The sequence below is a fragment of the Nothobranchius furzeri genome, chromosome 5, assembly GCF_043380555.1.
Source record: "Nothobranchius furzeri strain GRZ-AD chromosome 5, NfurGRZ-RIMD1, whole genome shotgun sequence".
In the NCBI taxonomy this organism is placed as follows: Eukaryota; Metazoa; Chordata; class Actinopteri; order Cyprinodontiformes; family Nothobranchiidae; genus Nothobranchius; species Nothobranchius furzeri.
This window is the reverse complement of record NC_091745.1, coordinates 82,679,171-82,702,056: the sequence shown is the minus strand read 5'-3', so window position 1 is coordinate 82,702,056 and position 22,886 is coordinate 82,679,171. Positions and strand designations below refer to the sequence as shown.

General features: G+C 42.1%; 1 protein-coding gene across 1 annotated transcript in view; it reads right to left on the bottom strand.

Moving 5' to 3' along the window:
• Positions 1 to 22,886, bottom strand: part of kif13a (kinesin family member 13A) — a 218,133-nt gene that overhangs the window by 113,434 nt on the left and 81,813 nt on the right. The window contains exons 4-5 of the mRNA XM_070551279.1: positions 12,226 to 12,286; positions 1,055 to 1,147 (exon numbers count right to left, since the gene is read on the bottom strand). Of these exons, the coding sequence (XP_070407380.1) occupies positions 1,055 to 1,147; positions 12,226 to 12,286 (154 nt within the window). The remainder of the gene's footprint in view (positions 1 to 1,054; positions 1,148 to 12,225; positions 12,287 to 22,886) is intronic.

The following is a 22,886-nucleotide window of genomic DNA, read 5'->3' as shown; positions in this document are numbered from 1 at the left end:
TGCATATAAACTCACGTCATGATCGGATCATTTTAGTTAGTGTGCATGTAAACAGATTCTGAATTTCCAATCAGATTGGAGAAATTTGGCACATGTAAATGTGGCTATTGAGGCGCGCAGGCCGGATAACAGCTGACTTGTGTCACCCTGGAACTCTCGCCACAAGAGAAGTTTCTTCCCCTCTGCTGTTGGACTCATGAATGAAATTCCTAGGGCTGCCCACTCTGGTCGTTTGGTCCCAGTCACATGACCCTGTGTTGTGTTTGTACCTGAACTGATCCGCTCTGATCAGTACCTACACTGTGTATGTAATAGCCGCTTATCTAATTATTGCCATGTTATATTATTATTTTATCATGAGTATATTCTTACTTCCTATATTTGCCTATCTCTTATTTTTTATCTTTCTTTTTGCACCAAGTATCGCAGCAGTTGCCTAATGTTGATTTCGTACATATTTGGCAATAAAACCCTTCGGATTTGGTCCGTTGGATTCAAGCGTTGTAAAGGATAAATAAGAATGCTAATCTGGCATCCAGTAGTGGTTATATGTGGTTAGCATACCTGATAACAGCCTTGTTGCCACAACCGCAAATTGCAGAAGTAAATTATGAGAATTATGAGTGATGAGGCTATTTTTAATACATTCATAATGTGAACGCTTTTCTAATCCGTGTTTCTCCTGAAAACCTTTTGTTTTGACAAAACATGATGAAACAATGATTAAATGATCAACATTTTTGACACATTTTATTTAAACACATTTTAGATTATTTTAGTGAGTATATTTTATATATATATATTTTATTTATGCTTGCTTGGACTATTTCTGTTGGTATAAAAACAGGTATGTGAATCAAAATTACAAACATTTTAAAGCTTTATTATTTTTTCTAATTGTTATTTATTTTAAACCATCATTTTGTAAGGAAGAAAATGGATAAGAAACATGTTAATGGTACAAATGCATGAAAAAGCTGCCTAGTTACTCATGTGCACCTTCCCACAACAGAGCATGTGAATCTACAGGTGTTTAGTGTGGACCTTTTGTTACCTGTTTGCCCGTAGGCAAAGATGCAGGCATTATATCCCTGGAATGCATTTTCAAGTATTTCCTCTCCAAGGCACTTGAACACCATCTGTTGACCTTTTAGACAAAGAAGCAGTCACCGTGGATATGCAAATGAACAGACGGACAACTGAGCTGATTTAAGCTTATCAGATTTCTATAGATCTCTTTTTCAGCCATCTTTATGAATCAATGAATGTGTGTCGTGACACGTCGCAGGTTCCTGTCTGGTCAGGTGGAAAGTGTACAGCTGTGTAGAGGAATCATTTCTGTAGCTTGATACTACGCCACGGCTGAATGCAACAGCAGTTTAATGAGCTGAATAAAGCCTTGGCTTGGGGCCTTTGAAGCAGGCCTTCACTGAACGGGCTGCCGTCTGGTTCAGCACAAACCAGTTTCACATTTCAAAAACTAGTAGATATTAAGAATAAAATATGTACAGGGGTTATGGCCATTTGCCCTAGAAGCTATAACTCTTGAGTGTAAATATACATTGTGCGAGCACACAAGGATGTGCACAAGTGACAACCATGCATGTGCACATTGGCCATCGAGGACACAGCAGAGACAAACTTGCTTCTTGGCAGCCTCCGTGCTTGCTCGGTCGCTGATTCTGCTCGCTCGGCTGTTGGGGGTTTGGCACTCTGGAGGCGTGACCTGTGGCTGACCTGCTCTCTCCTCTGATTGGTAAGTTATGTCCTCTCCCTACCTCCTCCCTCACTGCCCACTGGCTTCCTGTTGAATCACAATGGCTGTTTGCAACCTTGGTCTGTAAAAAACAAGCATTAATTTTAATTTATTAATGTTTATACATACAAAACACAATTTACCTAACTGAAATGTTAATAATATTTGAATTACATGTAAACAATTATAAATACATTTGTTTTCCAACATGTTATGGATTGACAGGAAGTTTTTTTTTTGAGAGGTCTGTGAAGTGCATAAAGACGGCTACGAACACTGGTTCCGTATCGTAACCCCAGATTCAATGAGTGTTGTGTAGCCCTTTAAGCTAAGCTGACTGGGTGTCTCTCTGACGCCCAGTCTATCCCCAAGTGCTTTGTTGTCTATGCCCGCCTATCAGGCTGTTCCTGGTTCTATAAAAGGTATCAAGAACCACAGATCATCTCCATAGGAGAGCCCCCAGAACTAGTGGGGACATTTAGCTTAAAGGGCTATGCTATGCTCACAGAATCTAAGGTTATGATACTTAACCAACGTTATGTGTTGTATAGCTCCACCCTTTAAGCCGCCCTGATTGGGTGAAAGGTGGAGCCCGATGTAGTCAACGCCACACTGGTTCAGAGCTGAACCTTAGCGAACCACATAGCTCCCACCTGCAGCTTCTCTCATATATATCTGCAGGTGGGCGTAAGAAATGTGTGAGAGGCACTCAGCATGCAGCTGGTGAGGATAAGCTGTCGTTGTGATGAGAAATGAACTCTTAAGAGATGATGGCAGCAATTATGGCCATAGCAGGTGTTTTGTGGAAACAAGGGTTTCATCACATAAGAGCCTCAGCAGCAGCTGTGTTTAAATGGAACGGAGCACCACATTAGTGGCGAGACTGGTAGATACGTCTCTAAGATAGGAACGTACAAAAGAAGATGGTGAGGACCATGATGCCGCCATGCAGATGTCTGACACAGACATTCCAGACCGCAAAGCCACAAACGGGGAGATGGCTTGTGTAGAGTGTGCTCTTAGGGTTAGGCGTAGATACAAACCAGAGAAGGCTTCACACAGTCAAAGTGAAAGATGCTGATAAGACACAGGCTGAACAAGGGAGATTTCCCTGTAATCCACAAACAAACGCTGTGATCTGTGAAGCTGAGGGATGCAAGAAATGTAACACCTGAGCGTGCGCACCAGGCACAGCAGGTGAGACGCAGCTGTGCCATCTTCTTGTGCCTTTTCCCTGTTTGAAGCCCGCTTTTTCCAGTCATAGAACCACTCCGCCATCTAGCGGTCATTTCTTATAACACTGACTACGTTTTCATGGCTCAGAAACACACATACAGTATGTCTAAATAAACAATTTTAGATTATTAAAAATTAAAGGTAGGTCTATTTTTTATAACTGCAGGATCCTGAGAGACTATTTTTTTACAGAAAAATGTATTTGTCTCTTCAACACAAGTTTGGACTAAATCCACAGGAAATTCAGACTTCCAGCTTCCAGCCAGCATTCAAACGCACCACGTACGCACAAATCAGTAAGGTGAGAAAAGAGTCTCAAAAGGATTTTTGTTCTTGTAAACTGATCTGTGTGTAATGCAGTTTGCCTGTATGTACCAGGTGATTTGTGTGTGTGTGTGAGTATTTGATGATTTGTATGTGTAGGAGCTGACGTTACACACGAAAATGTAAACACAAGTTATAAATCAAGAGTTACACATGCTTAGCTCTATCTACACACACAGCTCTTGATACACACACACAAACACATCTTTAGTAAGGCACACACAAATCTAGGCACACACGCACGCATCTAGACACACACACAGTTCTTTTGAGGCTTTTTTCTCCCCATAATGAGTTTAGTCATGTTTCGAGCCCTCTTGATGGCACTGCGGAAGTGAGGGCCAAAAAGCACGTCTGTGCTAATTGGACACTCCAGCATCTCCATCTGGAGCTGGTCAGGAATGGACAGCAAAGCGTGAAGCCACAGAGTAAGCTGAATCACGGTTTTCCAGGACGAGATGCGGGAGGTGCAGACAGGGATGCAGCACAAAGATTTAAAATGGCGCCAGCCAACTTAAAGATGAGGTACTCGGTCCCATCTGGAAGCTCGGAATCCTCAGCTGTCTTGGGGATGCTGAACGCGAGGAGGGCCACGTTGTTAGCAGCAGCATTGGCCTGAATGGCACACTGGTGAGAGCGGTCAGAGAACCGTGTGACAAGCTGTTTGTGCTTGGATGCAGGAATGGGACCCTGTGACCTACCACCTAGCTCTGGCGCCAAGCAGGGAGGCTAAGTCGAGTTTGAAGTGAAAGTACGCTTGGGAAGCCATGTTTTGAGAAGTAATGCACTTTGGTAATGGGAGTATACGTAGAGACAGGCGCCTGTGCCGCAGAAGAGCTGTTCCAGTATTCCGTGGCAGCCAAGAACCGAGGAAACACTGGGTCTGGGCAGTGGGTCTAACAGGTGCCAAAGTTGTCCGACTTCTGTGGTGCCGCGGTGGGATGTTGGAGTCCTTTGTGGACAGTGGCCCCTGTCAAGAAGAACAGATGCTCCTGGATAAGTGCTCTAATGGGGAGGTGACGATGAGGAGTACTGGAGGCCATGGCTCGTGTTTGTCCGAGAGGGGCCTGGTTCTCCACATTGAGACCATTGAAGAGCCTTTTGCACGGTTTGAGGACTCGTCACCCAATAGGCCGGCCAGGTTTGAGTTGTCCGGGCCATACCTGGAGGCGACAATCTCCAACAGGGTGTCCGGAGAGATGGACTCGACAAAAGTGGTAGTCTCAGTGTCGGTGGTGAAGAATTCTACACGGTGAGCCTTTTCTCCCCAGGAGAGGAGGGCGCAGAAAGAACGAGAGGCCCGCAAAGTCGAGGCGAGGCCAGAGTGTTTGGCACCCAAGCAGGTGAAGCATTTAGAATGCAGATCACTGGACTGGATGAATTCTGCGGAACACGAGGAGCAGAGAAAAATGAAGTCACTGGACATCTTCAGTTTGGTTGCTCTCGTTGCATCGACACGCAAAGAGAGAAAAGGAGATGATCTGGGGTTCTTGGTACCTTTATAGGACCAGGACCCGTCGGGTATGCGGGTGTACAAATAAAAGCTCTTCGGGATTGGCTGGGTATCAGAGAGACACCCAATCAGCATACCTTAAAGGGCAGAGCTATACGACAAAGAAGGAAATGTTGCTGTTATGCTATCTAATGAGTGCTTTCCGTGGATCTGGGAGTCACATACTTCTCCTTAAAAGCACTCCAGGCTTTTGTTTAAAGGATTACACTTCTGTGTTGCTGTTTTGATTGGTGAATGAAACTGGTTGTTTGGAAAATGTAACAAATAAGTAGCTAAACAGTTAGCGCTGTACGTTAGCATTAGTGCTAACACTGCATAATTCTGTGTAACATTAGAAATTCGTTCTTTGTTTTGGTGCAACTTGTTTAAAGTTGCAACTAGAGCTGCTCAATTAATCAAATTTTAATCACAGTTACAATCTAGGTTTTGAACGCTTATAAAAATGAAACGAGCCAATTATTTTCTCCTCCCTCTTGCATTGATCTGAGTGGCAAATCAAGCGCACCTCCAACAATGTTTTCAATTAAGTGACTTTGTCGCTATTTCTAACAGCTTTTCAGACCCCCCCTTCTTGGCTTTTTATCCCAACAGCACCCAGGAAACAACTTAGCAACATTTCTGATAAGTCTTAGCTATTGTCGTTGATATTTGCTGCAGGTTAGCAAAACGTTAGGAAAGGGGATGAAGTGCGCATGTGCAGACTAATACATCAGCTGACGATTTATAATCCCTTCTCTGTGGCTCTCACTTGCTATAAAACTTGTTTTACAAGTTAAACAAATACAAGACAGTGAACCGTGTCTGAAGTGGATTTATATTTTATCAGAGCTGCAAATAACAGTTCAAATCATCTCTGAGCGACGCAGTGCTGCTGTACACAAACACACACACACAAACACACACACACTTGCAGCACTGCTGACAAGACTACATAATTATTATGCAGCAGGTTGTGGAAGTTCACCACAACATAGATGTTTATGAGTTTCTATTTGTTTTTACATTATAGATGTTTGCACTGTATAGCTCTTTTTTGCTGATTGCCATTTTACACTGAATCTGGTGTGTGATTTCCTGTCGAGCCCTATGGTGACTGGAGAAATGTATGTGTCCCAGAAGTAGCTCCCAGCAAAGGTAGAATCCTATCTAGCGGCGCAGCACAGCTGCTTCTGGGTCACACCTGAAATGTTTCACTTCGCAGCTGGTTTAGATCAGCCAGGTAGACCAGTGAATCCCGACACCCTTCCTGGAGGGCCGGTATCTAGCACATTTTAGTTGTTTTTTCTAATCCAACACACTTGATTCACCTGTTCAGCAGCTCATAAGGCTCTGTTGAAGCCTGTTAACCACCTGCTGATTAAAATTAGGTGTGGTGAAGCAGGGAAAAAAGTAAAACATGCTGGACACGGGCACTGGAGCAAGGGAGTTGGGTATCAATGCTATAGACTATAATAGATTATATGTGAAGCAGCAACGTTCCGCTGCTGTTCCGTGCATGTGACGTCTCCGAAGTGGATTTGATGTGGTTCTGAGTTTTAGTGTTTACATTCTGTTGTCTGAGTCAGGTGGTACCAGGCCCCCACAATGCAGCTCAAAAATTGAAGCAATCCCGGAAGTAGCATAATTGCAGTTCCACCCTCATCCACTAGGGGCTGGTGTCAGAAGCGAGCAAATCCTCATTGACTCCCATGTTAAAAATACCAATTTCACAGCAGAAATAAACATGTTTACAGCCTGGTACCAAAACATGTTTTTTGGTTTAAATGATCTAGTTTACACTCATGACAACTCTGAGGGGGGTGAATTTTTTTCTCACTCTTCTGTTTAAGTGTATTAAATGCCTAAAATTCTGTATAATTAATGAGCATCCGACCCACGTGACCGCCGCCTCAGACTCACGTGACCACAGAGCTAGCTCCGGGGAAAGGTCTCAGTAGAGCCTCGGTCTGGCCTGGAAACTGCTCCGGGATTTTGAGTCTCTGTGTTTGTGTATTCTTTTTTGGATATTTTTTGTGCAATTGTTGGACAAAATGACTTGCTGTGGCATTAATTGCACTAATAGAGCGTCCAAGGAGTCTCCACTTCATTTTTTTCGGTAAGTAAAATTATATTTATGTATTTTAGGTCACTGCCGAGCTGAGCTTAGATTTTAACATGTACTGTTTAACCATGAAATTTAAATGTAATAGGGTAAAACCCAGTGCATTTAACATAATGTTGCACTTTAGAAAATGGGTTGAAACATAACATGTTGGTGGAGCTGGGTTCCCACTATCGGCTTGTGGAGCTCTCGGGAGACCGATGTTTTCCACCCGTTCTCCCCTCCCCGCAGCTCGGCGCATCTCTGTCTGATCGCGGCTTCTGTCTGCTGCGCGGGCTGCCGGCTTGTGGAGCTCTGGGATGGAAACCTTTCCACCCGGTTCTCCCCAGCGGCAGCTCTGCGCATCTCAGATCGCAGCGGCGCTTGGCTGCTGTGCGGCTGCTGGCTTGTGGAGCTCTCGGAGACCTCTGTGTTCCACCCAGTTTTACCCAGCGGTCAGCCCGGCGTATCTCTGACTCAGAAGCTCTGGTGTTGTGCACGGTTAACTCCGGTTGTAGCTAGGTTGCTACCTCCGTTAGCTTAGCTCCCACCTCCGCGTTAGCTTTGGGTTAGCTTCAGGTTAGCTTGTAGCTAGTTCGACCGGGTGTCGTCAGTCGATCCCAGCCTTACAGCCCCACCCTCAGCTCCACCTCTCTTCCCTTTTGTGGACTTGTCTGGGCTTGACGGAACCTGTGACACGGTCAAAATGGCGGTGGTGGGAACCTCCCATTTAGCCTCAAAAATGTGTTATTGGAGCCTATGGAAACCCATTGTCCAATATTTATATGTCGATGGGTGGTACAGGTTGCCAGACAGTTATTATTACCTCATCAATTTAGTGCGGGCCAGAATGAGGATCACAGCAGACAATAAACATGAGATGAATCTTTTAAAGTAAGTTTATTTAAAGAAAGAACATACATGTTTATGTAGCACATCTCAAGATAAAAATCATGAGGTGCTTCACAAGAGCAAAAAAATTTTTTTTAATGATTAAATGAGGAAAAAAAGATCATTTTGATTTAAAAATGTAAGGAAAGTAAAAGAGAAAATGAATAGGAAAGAGGGAAATCAGTGGATCCCGGGAAAGTTGTTGGCGTAGTTGGTAGAAAGAGCTGAATGAGGAGGGGGTGATGATGCTAAAGCCAGCCTGAACGTCCTCAGTTCCACTGATCTCAGGCCAGGGCTGGACTTGCACAAAAAATCAGCTCAGGCATTCTGAGCTGAGACCGGCCCAACAGCTCTTGAAGTAAAAAAGTTCATCACACCTATTTTTACACCAGCTCTCCTGGTCCTTGAAATGCCATATCCATCATGTTTTAGTTGTAGCCCTGCTCCAGGACAAAAACTGGGCCTCTTTTTGCTGCTTAATACAACAAAACAATAGACCAAGAAAAACTACTGATATCTAGCTGCTGGTTTTAAGTGAAGTACAGAAAACAGTACAGCACAATATAAAATTAGTCAGAAAACTGATTTGCCATGTATGCCCTAAAGATAATTTACACACACACACACACACGCACACACACGCACGCACGCACGCACACACACACACACACACACACACACACACACACATAAGAGCTGGAGCTTAGATCACCAGAGACTGCTCGGTGACTGTGGAGGACAGACACCTTTAGGAGTGGCTTGTTAAAAAAACCTAAATGATGGAAGTCAGCACTGAGACCGCCCCCATACTCCCTTCATACCGCCATCACCTAATCTTATGTAAAACAGACAAGATTGCACAACATTACCATCAGGGTCTGTGCACTTATAAATGGCCTAAGGCACTCTGATGCCGCTACAGCGTTGTGGCAAATTGTTGCGGCATTGTTTTCTAAAAGAGGTTGATATGTGTTGGGGCCATCTACAACAAAAAGAAAGACGAAGACTGGGCCGGCCCAAAACAAATGAACAACTTGCTGAATTAACATTACCATTGGCCCAGCCTAAAATTACCATCGGCATTTGCCCGGGGGCCAGTACAGCCCTGATCTCAGGCTCAGGGGGAGAGAGGTCCAGAGTCTGGGGGCCACAGCAGCAAATGATCTGTCACCTTTGACCTTTAGCCTGGTGCTGCACAACCAGTAGGCTTTGATCACTGGACCTCAGGGACCTGCTGGGGGTGTAGGGACTAAGAAGATCACCGATGTAAGATGGTGCTTGTCCATGTAAGGCCCTATAGACCAGAACCAGGATCTTGAGATGAACCCTGAAGTTGACTGGCAGCCAGTGAAGCTGGAGGAGAAGCGGGGTGATGTGGGTGTGTTTGGAGGACTTGGTCAGAAGTAGGGCTGTCGCGGTTGAGGAATTCCTCCTGCGGTGATTCAGGGTGGCTTAATATTGCGGTATGCGATATTATTGCAGCCCTTTTTTTATTGCAGTACTATCTAAACATAATGTTTACACATTTAAAAAAGGTTAAAAATTGCCGTGTCTTCTTTTATAACACTTTACTGAATGCAGATCAAAGGGCAGTAACAACACAGATCGCAGTAACGTTTGTTTCTCCGACAGTCGGAGTCCGACTGAACTTAAAAACAACAACATTCAGGAGAAGGTTAAACTTTTAAATGCAAATTTGGCTGCAGCATCTAACAAATAAGAAACAAGTCCCCATTTTGTTTAGTTGTTTAAAATCAAGCATAAAAAATTACATGTACCGGGCGCGCGCTTGCCGGGGGGCGGGCGCACTATCATTTCACTTTCACTTTCACACACACGAATGACGGTGATTTATAGCTCGGTCACGTCCTTGTTACCCACAAGGAAAACCAGCATGTTAACCATATACGGTTTGAGAGAGGATCTGAGAGGGGTGGCAACATTTCCAGCAACACTGAAAACCCTCTCGGATGGTGCGCGTTGCACTAACGCACACATACTTGCGTGCGACTGGCGAGCAAAGGGAATCTCTCCCGCTTGTTGCTCCACCATGTCAGGGGGGTTTCTTTAGGGTCGATGCATTCCTCCTGCAGGTAGCGAGTGAGCTCCAGCTCGGCTCAAACTCTCTTCGGGACGGTTGCAGAAGCAGTGCTTGTCCGGGACTTCAGCAGGTCTCCGAGCGTTTATTATTTTTTTGCCGCTGGTGGCAGCTCTGTCTCGGCCAAGGACCCTGGCTGCGCAGCAGCTGACGTACTACCAAAGTGCTCCCAAAGGAGCGAAGTAACGTTTCGTTTTGATACCAGTGCAGCCATCCTTCTCAACATGCATCATTGAGTTGAACCAAGTTCAGTAATCGCGGTGGCCCATGATGCAGCGCGGTGGGCTTCTTCATATTGCGATATTTCATTTTTGCGGTTACCGCGACAGCCCTAGTCAGAAGCCGAGCACAGGCATTCTGAACCACCTGTAGACGGTTCAGGGAGGTTCTGCTCAGACACGTGAAAAGAGAGTTACAGTAGTCTAAGCGTGAGGAGATGAAGGTGTGGAGAACTGTCTCAAGTTCAGAGCGGGACAGAATGGGACTCAGCTTAGCAACGTTCCTGAGATGGAAGAAGGAAGAGCGAACAAGAGAACTGACATGAGAATCCAGGGTGAGAGCTGGGTCAAAGGTCACGCCAAGATTCCTGACTGAAGGTTTGGTGTGAGAAGCAAGCTGACCAAGAGAGTCTCTGCCTTTGGGAACCAGCTTGTAATGCATACGTTAAGTTAAAGTTTAAAGCAATTGTTAACAGCTGCATATTTTGCAAAAATGAGATAAAAGAAATAAAATAGTTATTTTTCTGAGTTGTGCAGAACTTTTGTAACATTTTCTGGAGCCGGCTGCTGTGCATTAAAATTGAGTTGCCCCTGTTGTTTATGACAATTATTACACTTTTATTCTGAATAAATAGGTGTTTTTTTATGTTTTAATTCATTTCAATTAGTAGATTTTTATCCACAAAGGCAGTTTTTTAAACAATAATCCAAATTTTAAATACTGGAAAAACAATTTAAGTTATTTATAAAGTATCTGAAGTTGTCAAGGAAAGTGTCAACAAGTAATTATTTTCAGATTGAAATTTTTACATTAATGTTCATCCCCATTTATTCACACACAAACTGGTTTCTAGACGTGTTTGTTTTGTTTAAATATGTATTTGATAAACTGGGTTTTAAGACTGTATTCAAAAAGTCATCTTCTGATATAGATGAGCTTTTTAAAACTCACCAAATTCTTTTGTTGTAAATCTTGACACCCAGCTTACATTTTTTCAAAGTTTCTTAGAATGAATATAAATAAATACATTTTAAAAAGTTATAGCTATCCAGCTCTAATAAACCTCTTTAAAACATGAAAGAATATTTTGAATATTTTGAGTAAAAATGTCTCTTCGTCATGCCAGTTGGTGGCAGTAATACGCAGATTTGTTGTCCGCAGCGGACACGTCTCGTGACACCTGAGGTAATGTTATATTTCATATGTTTCAATATAAATATATAACAAGCCTTTAACTTTTTTAATTGTTTATATATTAGTTAAATTAAATATGCAAGCAAGTTACTACCTGCTAGCCACCAAAGCTGCAACTAAAGTTGCAGCTTTGCCATGTATGCCCTAGACTAAACTAAACCTAAACTAGATAACTTCTTTGGATATAAAAAAAAAACATTTTAGATATCAGCCCAATAGCTACAATTAGTTGACTTGCATTTAAACTTGAAATTTGCCCCAAAGTAGCTGCTGGCTCCTGATCCGCCATCCTTTTGAAAATACCACGCTGTATTCTGGGAAGTTTTTGATCAAGACCAGGCTACAAGGCACCTCCCGTGTATCCTTGCTCAGCTAGCTAAATGGCTAAAAAAACAGAGAACAGACGCCTCGGTAGAACATGAACATTGGAACACGCCTTGGTGGTTCCTGATGATGTATCTCCTGGGCAACCGGGGTGGGACCAAAAGATCAAGGCAAGGTTCCTTGGCATTGTGCAACACTTTTTGTCTCTGCCATGTGCCCGTTGGCCAATGCACACATGCAACTTTGTCACTTGTGCAGGTCCTCGTGTGCTCACAGACACAGTTTTCTCTCTCACAGCATTTAAATGGAAACAGCATGCACAGTGGCACAATGCTAGCAGCCTAAAATAGCCCCATGTCTAAAGCAGTTAAAAGGGAACTGTAGTTGTGCTTTTTTCAAAAGCCAGTTGGAAAAGTTATGGCAGGCAAGGGCGCATTAAAAAAAAAGCAAAAAAACTTGTAGACAAGCTAAATGTCAATGTTTGTACTCTAAATGATCCAAGGTGTGCAAGTGGTAACAAAAGCTTTTTTGGACTCTTGGTTAGAGCTCCCGGAATGAGCTGAGAATGGGTGTGAACTCAAATCACTCACCAGCATATTTGGGAATGTTGGCCTCATCCATGGACCAGAAACAGTGGTCAAATGCAAATACCTGCAGAGGAGAAAGAAGAAAAAATGTACAGGTGCTGGTCATAAAATTAGAATATCATCACAACGGTGATTTATTTCAGTAAATCCATTCAAAAAGTGAAACTTTTATATTAGAGTCATTTATGACACACAGACTGATATATCTCAAATGTATAAATGGTGATGATTATAACTGACAACTGATGAAAATCACAAATTCAGTATCTTACAATATTTGAATATAGTGAAAATATTAAATATTGAAGACCCCTGGTTGTGCAGTTGTTACGTACCAGTGATCAAATTTTAACCAAAAATTGGACCAGAAAGAAATCTTTCATTTGCAGACACAAACACACCATCTGTCTGGCCTCAAAATCCAAAAACTTCTGCCCAGTTCTAGTTACCGTACAGGACGACATAACATTCTCACCCAAGGTCTCACGCGAGACTCCTGCATTCCTCACTATGAATAAAGGTCAACCTCCTCGAAGTTCCTGCGTGACTTTACAACTTATACGTTGAAATAATAAAATTTGTTGAATGAACAAGATGTTAAATCAAATGTTTGAATAATCTGTGCTTTAATCAATATCTATACTCATACACATTATAATAAGATAATTATTAATGATTAACATTTACTTCACATAAGTTTGTAAACATTCTCATTCACACAAAGAGTTAACCATCTTTGTATCTGAAGGAAGGAGTGACTTCTGAGGTATTTTTTGATAAAGGCCTCAAATGTGTCAAATTCTGATTTGCCAAGTTTATCAACAATATATACGTTTACATGCACTGCACCTGGCGGTAAGGCGTTTCCTGTTTCCTGTTTTCAGTGTTGCACTACGTGTAGCTGTTTGGTGTTTGGGGCTCGCTCAAGCTGATTTAATTTCTCCGTACTAGGATATCTCAGAGTTATTGTAGCACTAAAGCATGCTAAAACACACATTTTCTGTTGTTCCTCCTAGCTTTTAGGGAACCATTTGAGTTCGCACGCAGTTTATTTGGTGTTGAACAGTTTGCTCGTCCAGTTAGCTTAGCCTCAGCACGGCTATGGCTACTTCTGTCTCTGCTTCTCTGTCTCCTATCTAGGGTTGCCAACTCCCTGAAAAATAAATAAGGGACACCTCGCAGGCAGGGCCAGCCGCTCCAGGCCACCCTTCCCAGCGTGGTGATTTTTTTGCTCTTTTTTTGTGTGTGGGTGTGAAAGGATTTTTTTTTTTACTATTTGACTTGAAGTTGGTTTAAGAAGATGCATATTCTTTGTGATATGAAAACATGGGAAACAAATGATCATTTAGCCATTTATTTATGGCGTGAAATTACAAAATTATTATAAGTAACAAAGGTATTTTTCTTTAACAGAAAACTGTTATGCTCAACTTTTTGTGCAAAATGATAAAAAAAAAGTAGGTATCTTTCTTAAACGGTAGCCTGTTATGCTTTACTTTTTAGAATATAAATAGCTCTCTTTAAAACAACTCTGTACTGCTTAACTTAAAATTGTGTAAATTAATAGAAAACAACAGAAAGAGCAATGCTGTAACTGCACATTGAGTGCAATTAGAAAAGTGCAAACAGAAAGTCTGTGGAGAAGCTGTAAACATATTTGTGCCTCAAAGGCCTTGACTGTAGCCTACGGTTGAAGTAAAAAAAAAAAAGTCCAAACTCATGAACTCAAAAGCTCAATGCTACATTATGTGAAAACAGACTATTTTCTCCATTTGTATTTCTTTTGAGATCTTGCTGCATTTAGGAGTTGTTTGTCTTTCAGTACTGCAGAGTAAAACTCTGAGCAAGACATGTCACAATTTAGAGTGACAATGAGCTCACATCTAATTATTTCAGTAGAACATTTGTTCCGCACATCAGTCCACTTATTCTTCATGAGAGAGAAAATCCTCTCTGCCAATCCAGTGGAAGATGGGATGCTGAGTACAAAGGATACAACAGGCTGGATGTTGGAGAGGTCAGCTGCCTGAAGAATTTCTATACAGTTCTCTGCTGTTCCCTTGGACTGCCATTTTTCCTTCTCCTGAGGTCCTTTGGTGAGGTGCTCCAGAAGGCTGGTTGCAGTGACACACTCGTCATAAAGCTCATCCATAGAGATGTTTAACCTGCCAATGGAGATAAGAAGTAAACCTGGGTTATAAGCACCACATAGAACACTTACAGTGGTAAATAAATGGAAAACATTTATTGTATATTTATTGCATTGTATAGCTTTTATACAATACAATAGTTCACTTTATTTATTATGTATTTATCCATCCTTTTAGTTTAAAATTATCCAAACAACATATAAACCAAGACAAGGCTACATCGAAACTAAACACCCAAGTTGAAAAAAAAGAAAAACTAATGACAAAACAGAAACAGACAACAAAAATAATAAAAATAATAGTAAACAAGCCCCAACACAGTGTTTTTTTCTTCTTCATATAAATACATTCACTTTAACCAGAGGGTTTAAAAAAGCAATGTTTACTTACCATATCTGCTTCTGCCGTGGCCTTGTGGACGACAAACGGATCGAGGGTTCCCCGTGCTTTCACGTCCTTTATGTTTTTCATGTGGCTACTACTAGAAGCATGTTGCTTGAGGTCAGTCAGTCCACCATGCCCTATGGAAAAACCGCGCCGGTACACGGTGCAGTGCGCTTTATAGGTGTTATCGCGCAGTTTTTCCAGCCAGGAATTTTCCTTTTCCCATTCCTCCCTGTATTTTTGAAGCCTTTTTTCTTCTTTCTCAGAGGGGTACTGTCGTCCGAGACTTGTACAGCAGTGTCGGCGTTAGTTTCCCTGTTGGCCGTGCTGTTTGCTGTCGTCTGTTTTCTTCCGGTATCTTCTCCCCAAGCGACCGTTCCTCGACCAATGAAATAAGCGGTAATCTGTATCGTCATATTCGTGTGTAAGCATGCGGTCAGCTCATTGGTCACAGAGCAGGCGAAGGGCTGGCTTTCAAACAAAGCGTTAATTCCGGTAATAGACTACAGACTAATTTTGATCCATACTATATTACGGGACAAAGTGCGTCCCTTTTGAGTTCAATACGGGACGTGCACTTTTGTTTCTAAATACGGGACGATTCCATTTTTCAAGGGACGGTTGGCAACCCTACTCCTATCTCTTGCTCTCTGTGTCAGATGTTTAGTTACTCCTCTTCCTCCTTTAGTGATAATGGTATGTGTAATAAATGTAGCATTTTTGTAGCTTTGGAGGTGAGGGTGTCGGAATTGGAGTCCCGGCTCCGCGCTGTTGAAAAACCCGTGAACAGCCGTAGCTACTTAGCTAGCGCGGGGCTAACTAGCTCAGAGCCGCCCCATAGCGGTCCTCCAGCAGAACCCGAGAAGCCGGGACCTCAGGCCGGCTGGGTGATGGTACGCAGGAAGCATAGAACCCAGCCCGTGGGCCACCACCAACCCGTCCACGTTTCTAATAGATTTTCCCCGCTCAGTGACGCACCCACTGATAAGTCGACTCTGATCATTGGCAGCTCCATAGTCAGAAACGTGGCATTAGAGACTCCAGTAACCATAGTTAAATGTTTACCTGGGGCCAGAGCAGGCGACATTAAATCTTACCTGAAACTGCTGGCTAAGGATAAGCGTAAATACAGTAAGATTGTTATTCACGCTGGCGGTAACGACACCCGGTTACGCCAATCGGAGGTCACTAAAATTAATGTTTCTTCGGTGTGTAAGTTTGCCAAAACAATGTCGGACTCCGTAATTTTCTCTGGCCCCCTACCCGATCGGACCAGTGACGGCATGATTAGCCGCATGCTGTCCTTCAACCGCTGGTTGTCTAGGTGGTGTCCTGAAAACAACGTGGGCTACATTGATATTTGGAAAACTTTTTGGGGAAAACCTGATGTGAAGAGATGGCATCCATCCCTCTTTGGATGGTGCAGCTCTTCTTTCTAGGAATGTGGCCAGTTTTATTCACGTGGTGCTCGCTGCAGAACCACAAAGGCGGAGCTGCACCAGAAGGTGGAGCTGCACCAGAGTCAGCCCCGCCCATTCCAGAATCAGCCCCGCCCATTCCATCAGAGTCAGTCCAATTCCTTCCAGTTGTCAGACTTGATAGCATTCTGGAACCAAAGAGGGTGTGATAGCTAAAAAATGCAAGATTGAGGACGGAGTTGAGAAGTTAACTGAACAGTTTTTGTAAAGGTTCCATATAATTAAAAATCTAACTTTTGGAACTTTTAATCATGTTATATTGTCATTTCCTCATAAGAAACACGCCAAAGCCATTTTTAGCCTCATTCATGCATTTTCCTCCCATCTCAGCTTCAATTTGGTCTCGCGGGTCTGGTCTTGGTTCTCAAATCTGGATATTCTGTGAATTTTCTGACAAATTATTTCTGAAATGACTTCTACTGAAACACCGCCAATAAACCATACAACCCATCTCAGAGACACTGGGCAGCACAATTAGATGTAACGCCGCATGAGTTATAACAGATGTGGTGGTGTGGTGGTTATGGAGTCAGGTTGACATGCAGTTTTGCGCAGGTTCGCATCCCATTAGTGTAAGTTTTAGGTAGTGTACAACCTCTTTTCTTCATTTCTAGCTACACTTGCCAGTACTATGTTTACAACAATTTATTGGTATACCGTTTAACATATAATGACTAATGTGTTTTTATTTATTTATTCGTTTATTTAACCAGTGTGAGTCCATTTGTGAGCAGAGTTTCAACTAAAATGTTGTTTAGGAACGACCAAATTCAAAGAACTTTTAGAGACATAAATATTTTGCTGAAAATAAACATTACAACTAAAATATAAACAAATTAAATGTTTCAGCTGGCTAAATAGATTGCTGACGACCCCACCGAGAATCGAACCAGCATCAGCTGAGGGGAAAGCAAAATTTAACTCAGACGATCTCGCCACTAGACTACCAAAGCCCATTCAAAAGTCTGACATGCTGTTATACACCAGTTCTGTTAGACCGGCTGTGGGCAGATATTCGCTAAAAGAAACCTTTTCATTTCGAGATATATTCAGTCTTTGTCATGTAGCAAGTTATATTTATCTTGTTTAATTGGAGCATAGAACATAGCATTAACGACTGTAAACTAGTAACAGCCGTAATTCCTGTGGGTCAGGTCAGTTTGCGATAAAGTTGAAAACAAAAACGGAAGTCAGTGGGTAAGCTGAGTTTGCGTGAATGGGCGGGGCTGACTCTGGTGCAGCTCCACCTTATGGTGCAGCTCCGCCTTTGTGGTTCTGCAGCGAGCACCCTCTGGTTTTATTAGTCCTTCATGACAACCCAGGGTCCAGACCAGGAAGCAGAGTCGTAGTTTAACCCACCCCTCTGCAGCTTCTGTACTGTTACCGACCCACTACCCCATAGAGACAGTGTCCTGCCCACGGCCAAAATCACACAGATTAAATATCAGGCTTAATAAAGCAAATCATGGAAATCTCATAAATATTAGAACGAATTCAACTGAGCAGAAAACTAGAAAAATTAAATGTGGGTTGTTGAACATTAGATCCATTTTTTCTAAGACTTTGTTAGTTAATGACTTGATTTGTGATAATCAGAACTCTTTGCTCTCTCTCACAGAATCCTGGCTGCAGCAAGAGGACTATGTTAGCTTAAACGAGTCGACTCCTTCAAATTATTTAAATCATCATATTGCTCGAAGTACAGGGCGAGGAGGAGGAGTGGCAACTATTTTGCATTCTGACTTATTAATCAGTCCCTTACAGATTAACAGTTACAGTTCGTTTGAACATCTTATTCTTAGTTTTCCTAATCCAGATTGCAAAACTGTAAAACCACTCTTGTTTGTAGTTTTATATCGTCCACCAGGCCCTTACTCTGAGTTTTTGGATCAGCTCTCTAATTTTTTATCTGATTTGGTGCTAAATACTGATAAGGTCATTGTAGTGGGGGATTTTAACATTCATACGGACATTGAAAATGATTGCCTCAATGTAGCCTTTAGTAATATCTTAGACTCAATTGGTTTAACTCAAAGAATACATAGCTCCACCCACTCCTGCCATCATACATTGGACCTTGTGCTGACTTATGGCATTGAGTGTGTGGGAATAACCATCTTTCCACACAATCCAGTCCTCTCGGACAACTTTCTGATAACCTTTGAGTTTTTCATAACTGAGTTCTCGAGACATGAAAGTAAATTTCACTATAGTCGGTCTCTATCTGACAACGCAGTTGCATCTTTTAAATCAACTGTTCCATCTTTACTGTCCTCAGCATCTCAGAGGAGCGTAGCAGAGGGCAATATTTTCAGTTCTTGCCCCTCACAAATTGATGCCTTAGTTCATCATGTTAATTCCTCTTTACGTGTGGCATTAGATTATGTTGCCCCTTTAAAAAAGAAGGTAATTAGGGACAGGAAGTTGGCTCCCTGGTTTAATTGTCATTTACGAGCCTTAAAACAAAACTCTAGGAAATTGGAGAGAACATGGCGCTCTACGCACCATGAGGAGGCCTACCTATCCTGGAAAAATAGTCTTGTGCTTTATAAAAATAAGCTTCGACAAACTAGAACTGTTTATTTTTCAGCACTAATTGAGGAGAATAAGAATAATCCTAAATTTCTTTTCAGTACAGTTGCTAAACTTACACAGAATCATAGCTCTGAGCCATCTATTCCCTTAGCCCTCAGCAGCAATGACTTCATGGGATTTTTTACAAGTAAAATTAATTCTAATAGAAACAAAATCTTTAGCATCCTCCCTAATAAGATTTCTTCTTCCTCAGTAAGTGAGGCAGCATCAGAGGTGACTGTAGAACCTCATCTGTGCTTGAACCGTTTTGATCCAGTTGAGCTTACAGAGTTATCAAAAATATTAGCTTCAGCTAAACCTTTAATTTGCATTTTGGATCCAATCCCAACCAAATTATTTAAAGATGCATTTCCTTTGGTTACTGCCCCCATTCTAAATATAATCAATCTATCCTTAGTAAATGGGTATGTACCACAAGATTTTAAGGGTGCTGTAATCAAACCTTCACTTAAGAAGCCTTCTCTGGATCCAGATGACCCAATGAATTATAGACCAATATCTAACCTTCCATTTTTATCCAAAGTCCTGGAGAAAATAGTGGCCATCCAAGTATGTCAGCATTTAAACACTAATGCTCTGTTTTAGGAATTTCAGTCTGGTTTTAGAGAGTATCACAGCACTGAAACTGCATTAGTGAGAGTTACAAATGATATTCTCATGGCCTCAGATAAGAATCTTGTGTCTGTTCTAGTCTTGTTAGATCTCAGTGCTGCCTTTGACACAGTTGATTACAATGTTCTTTTAGAAAGACTTGAACATGTTGTAGGGATCAAAGGAACAACATTAGGCTGGTTTAAATCCTACCTGTCTGACAGATTTCATTTTGTAAATGTACATGACAAATCTTCTTCATACTCCAGGGTTACTTGCGGAGTACCACAAGGTTCAGTGCTTGGACCAATTCTTTTTACTATGTATATGCTCCCAATTGGTAAAATCATTAGACAGCATGGGATAAACTTCCACTGTTATGCTGACGATACTCAGTTATATTTATCCGTTAACCCTGATGAACCTAATTGGTTGGGTAGATTACAGGCTTGTCTTGAGGACATAAAAAGTTGGATGACTCTAAACTTTTTGCTTTTAAATCAAGACAAGACGGAAGGTCTCATCTTTGGACCAGAAATCCAGAAAAGGAAATTGCTTAGCCAATTACCTGACCTGAATGGCATTACATTAATCTCCGAGAACAAAGTAAGGAACCTTGGTGTTATCTTTGACCAGGACATGTCATTTAAATCCCAGGTTTCACAAGTTTGTAGGATTTCCTTTTTCCACCTTCGGAATATTGCTAAGATTAGAAGCATCCTTTCCAGGAGTGATGCTGAAAAACTAGTTCATGCATTTATTACATCAAGACCGGATTACTGTAATTCATTACTCTCAGGAAGTCCACAGAATGTAGTTAAAAGTCTTCAGCTTGTCCAAAATGATGCAGCTAGAGTTCTGATGAGAATTAAAAAGAGAGATTGTATCTCTCCTGTCTTAGCTTCCCTACATTGGCTACCTGTTAAATTCAGAATAGATTTTAAGATCCTTCTTCTCACATACAAAGCTCTTAATAATCAAGCTCCATCATACATCAGTGATCTGATTGTTCCATACGTTCCTAACCGAGCACTTCGCTCTCAGACTGCAGGTCTACTGGTGGTTCCCAGAATATCTAAAATTAGGATATTAGTTATCAGGCTCCTCTCCTGTGGAACCAGCTCCCAGCTTTAGTCCGTGAGGCAGACACTTTGTCTACTTTTAAGAATAGGCTTAAAACATTTTTATATGATAGGGCTTATGGTTAAAATCGGATGTTAGCCTAAATCTGGACAAGTGGGGGAGTACAGGGAGGTGGAGTGTACAGTCGGTAAAGACGGCTCTCCCTTGCCCTGACTCCAACATGCCTCCATCTAAATAGGATAGATTATCCAGAGTTATCTCTGTAGTTATGCTGCTATAGGCTTAGACTGCTGGAGGATACACTGACCACTTTCCACACTCTACTGCTTTCTTCTACAGTCTGCTCTTTAACTGTATTATTTTCTGCAATTTCAGCTGTTAACTTTATTTTCTCTGTAAGTGTTTTTCTCCCCAGAAGAAGCTACAACGTCGTTCTGCTGAGCTGTGGTGGCCTCATGGAGGGGGCCATCGTCTAGCACACTGCTGCTAACCACTTAAACATTCTCTCTCTCCTGATAATAACTTTTTACTTTCCTTGACTTTTGATGTGCTAATACTAGTTTAGATCCACTAGGATAAATACAATAAAGTTTTTCTTTCACCAAATAGAATATTTACTAAGAAATCACAATATAACTATAGACACATTACTAGTCTTTGTAAGTGTGCGTGTGTGCGTGCGTGTATATGCGCGCGTGTGTGTGTGTGTGTGTGTGTGTGTGTGTGTGTGTGTGTGTGTGTGTGTGTGTGTGTGTGTGTGTGTGTGTGTGTGTGTCTCTGCTCTGTCTTCTCGATCCCCAGTGAGTCGTGGAGGATGGCTGCTTATACTGAGCCGGGATTCTCTGGAGGTTTCTTCCTGTTAAAAGGGAGTTTTCCTCTCCACTGTCGCTTTATGCTTGCTTGGTATGAGGATTGCTGTATAGTCACTGACTAGTGTCAGTGACTTGATGCAATTTGCTGGGTTCCTTATATAGGAAACATTATTTCTGATTGGCTTAATGAACTGACCTGAATTGGAATGTTTATTATGTGAAGTGCCTTGAGACGACTCTTGTCAAGATTTGGCGCTATATAAATAAACTTGAATTGAATGCACCAAATTTCCCCATTTCAATTCAAATCTTGGTTGATCAGAAATCCTGAATCTCTGTTTACGTGCACACAAACTGAAATGATCCGATCATGCCGTGAGTTTATATGCACCAAGTATTCAATCAGATTAAATAGGTTGAGCATGCGCAGAGTTGTCCATCTATGAAAAAAAGTAAACAAACGTCATGAAACGAAATGGAAAATGTATAAACAGAAAATACAATTATTCCTGCTTTACTGATTCATTTAATCAATTTAAATGCTTTTATTTTGCTCATAGAAGCTACATTTTCTTCAGTGAATAACTGCAGATGTTTGCTTTGCTGTGTTTTATTGTTGACAATATTAAAATAAGGGAGGGTTATCCTTGTCTATGCCTCTTGATCAGCTGGTCCACGGGTCTGATGTGACGGCTGCACAGCGGGGTTGGGAGGGGTGGGGGTTCAGACTCATGTTTTATTACTGAGCTCTGTTGTGGTTTATTATTAATAAAACGTGACAATCAGCTGAAACTGTTGAGAAAATTTGGTTCAAACTAAATAACAGGAGATGTTCAGAAAGTTTGGAAGCCTGTGTTCATCATGTGTTAATACACAAAACACATCTCATCTGCGTTAACGTGCTTTTACACAGATAGTCGCCCAGAATATTTAACTGAGGATGTTTTTATACTCAACATCAGTCTCCTTAAACTCAAACCAGGTGTGTATAACCGATGTTACCCTGTCTTCTTTACGAGCACGTCTCCGTCCACCTGCTGCAGAAACAGCTGCTGTGTTCACAGAAACGGGCATCCGTGCTGCCAGCCCCACAATGAATCGGCGTCTGTTCCGTACAGACCTGAACACGTTCGTCGAATGATTCATGCAATAATCAGATTTTTATTTTACTTCCACAAAATGCAAGTTCTGGATTAGAAATGACAGAAACTGGGACGGCTTGTCATCAAAAGCACCACATTCCTCCAACTCACAAAGCTGGAAAAGCACTCGACCTCATTTTCACCAGAAACTGTGCCATAGACACAATCTCTGTCACACCGCTGCATCTTTCGGATCATTACTTTATCCATTTCAGCACGACTCTACAAGGGAGGTCCACTGCTTCCTCACCAATGGTCTCATTCCGCCGCAACCTCCGCAATCTGGCACCCAACTACTTCTCCTCTCTTGTTGCCTCCACTCTTCCATCTCCCAGCACATTCTCTGCTTATGAAGTGAATGAAGCCACTGAGTCACTCTGCTCCACACTCTGCTCTTGTCTTAACAACTTGTGTCCTTTAGCCACTAGA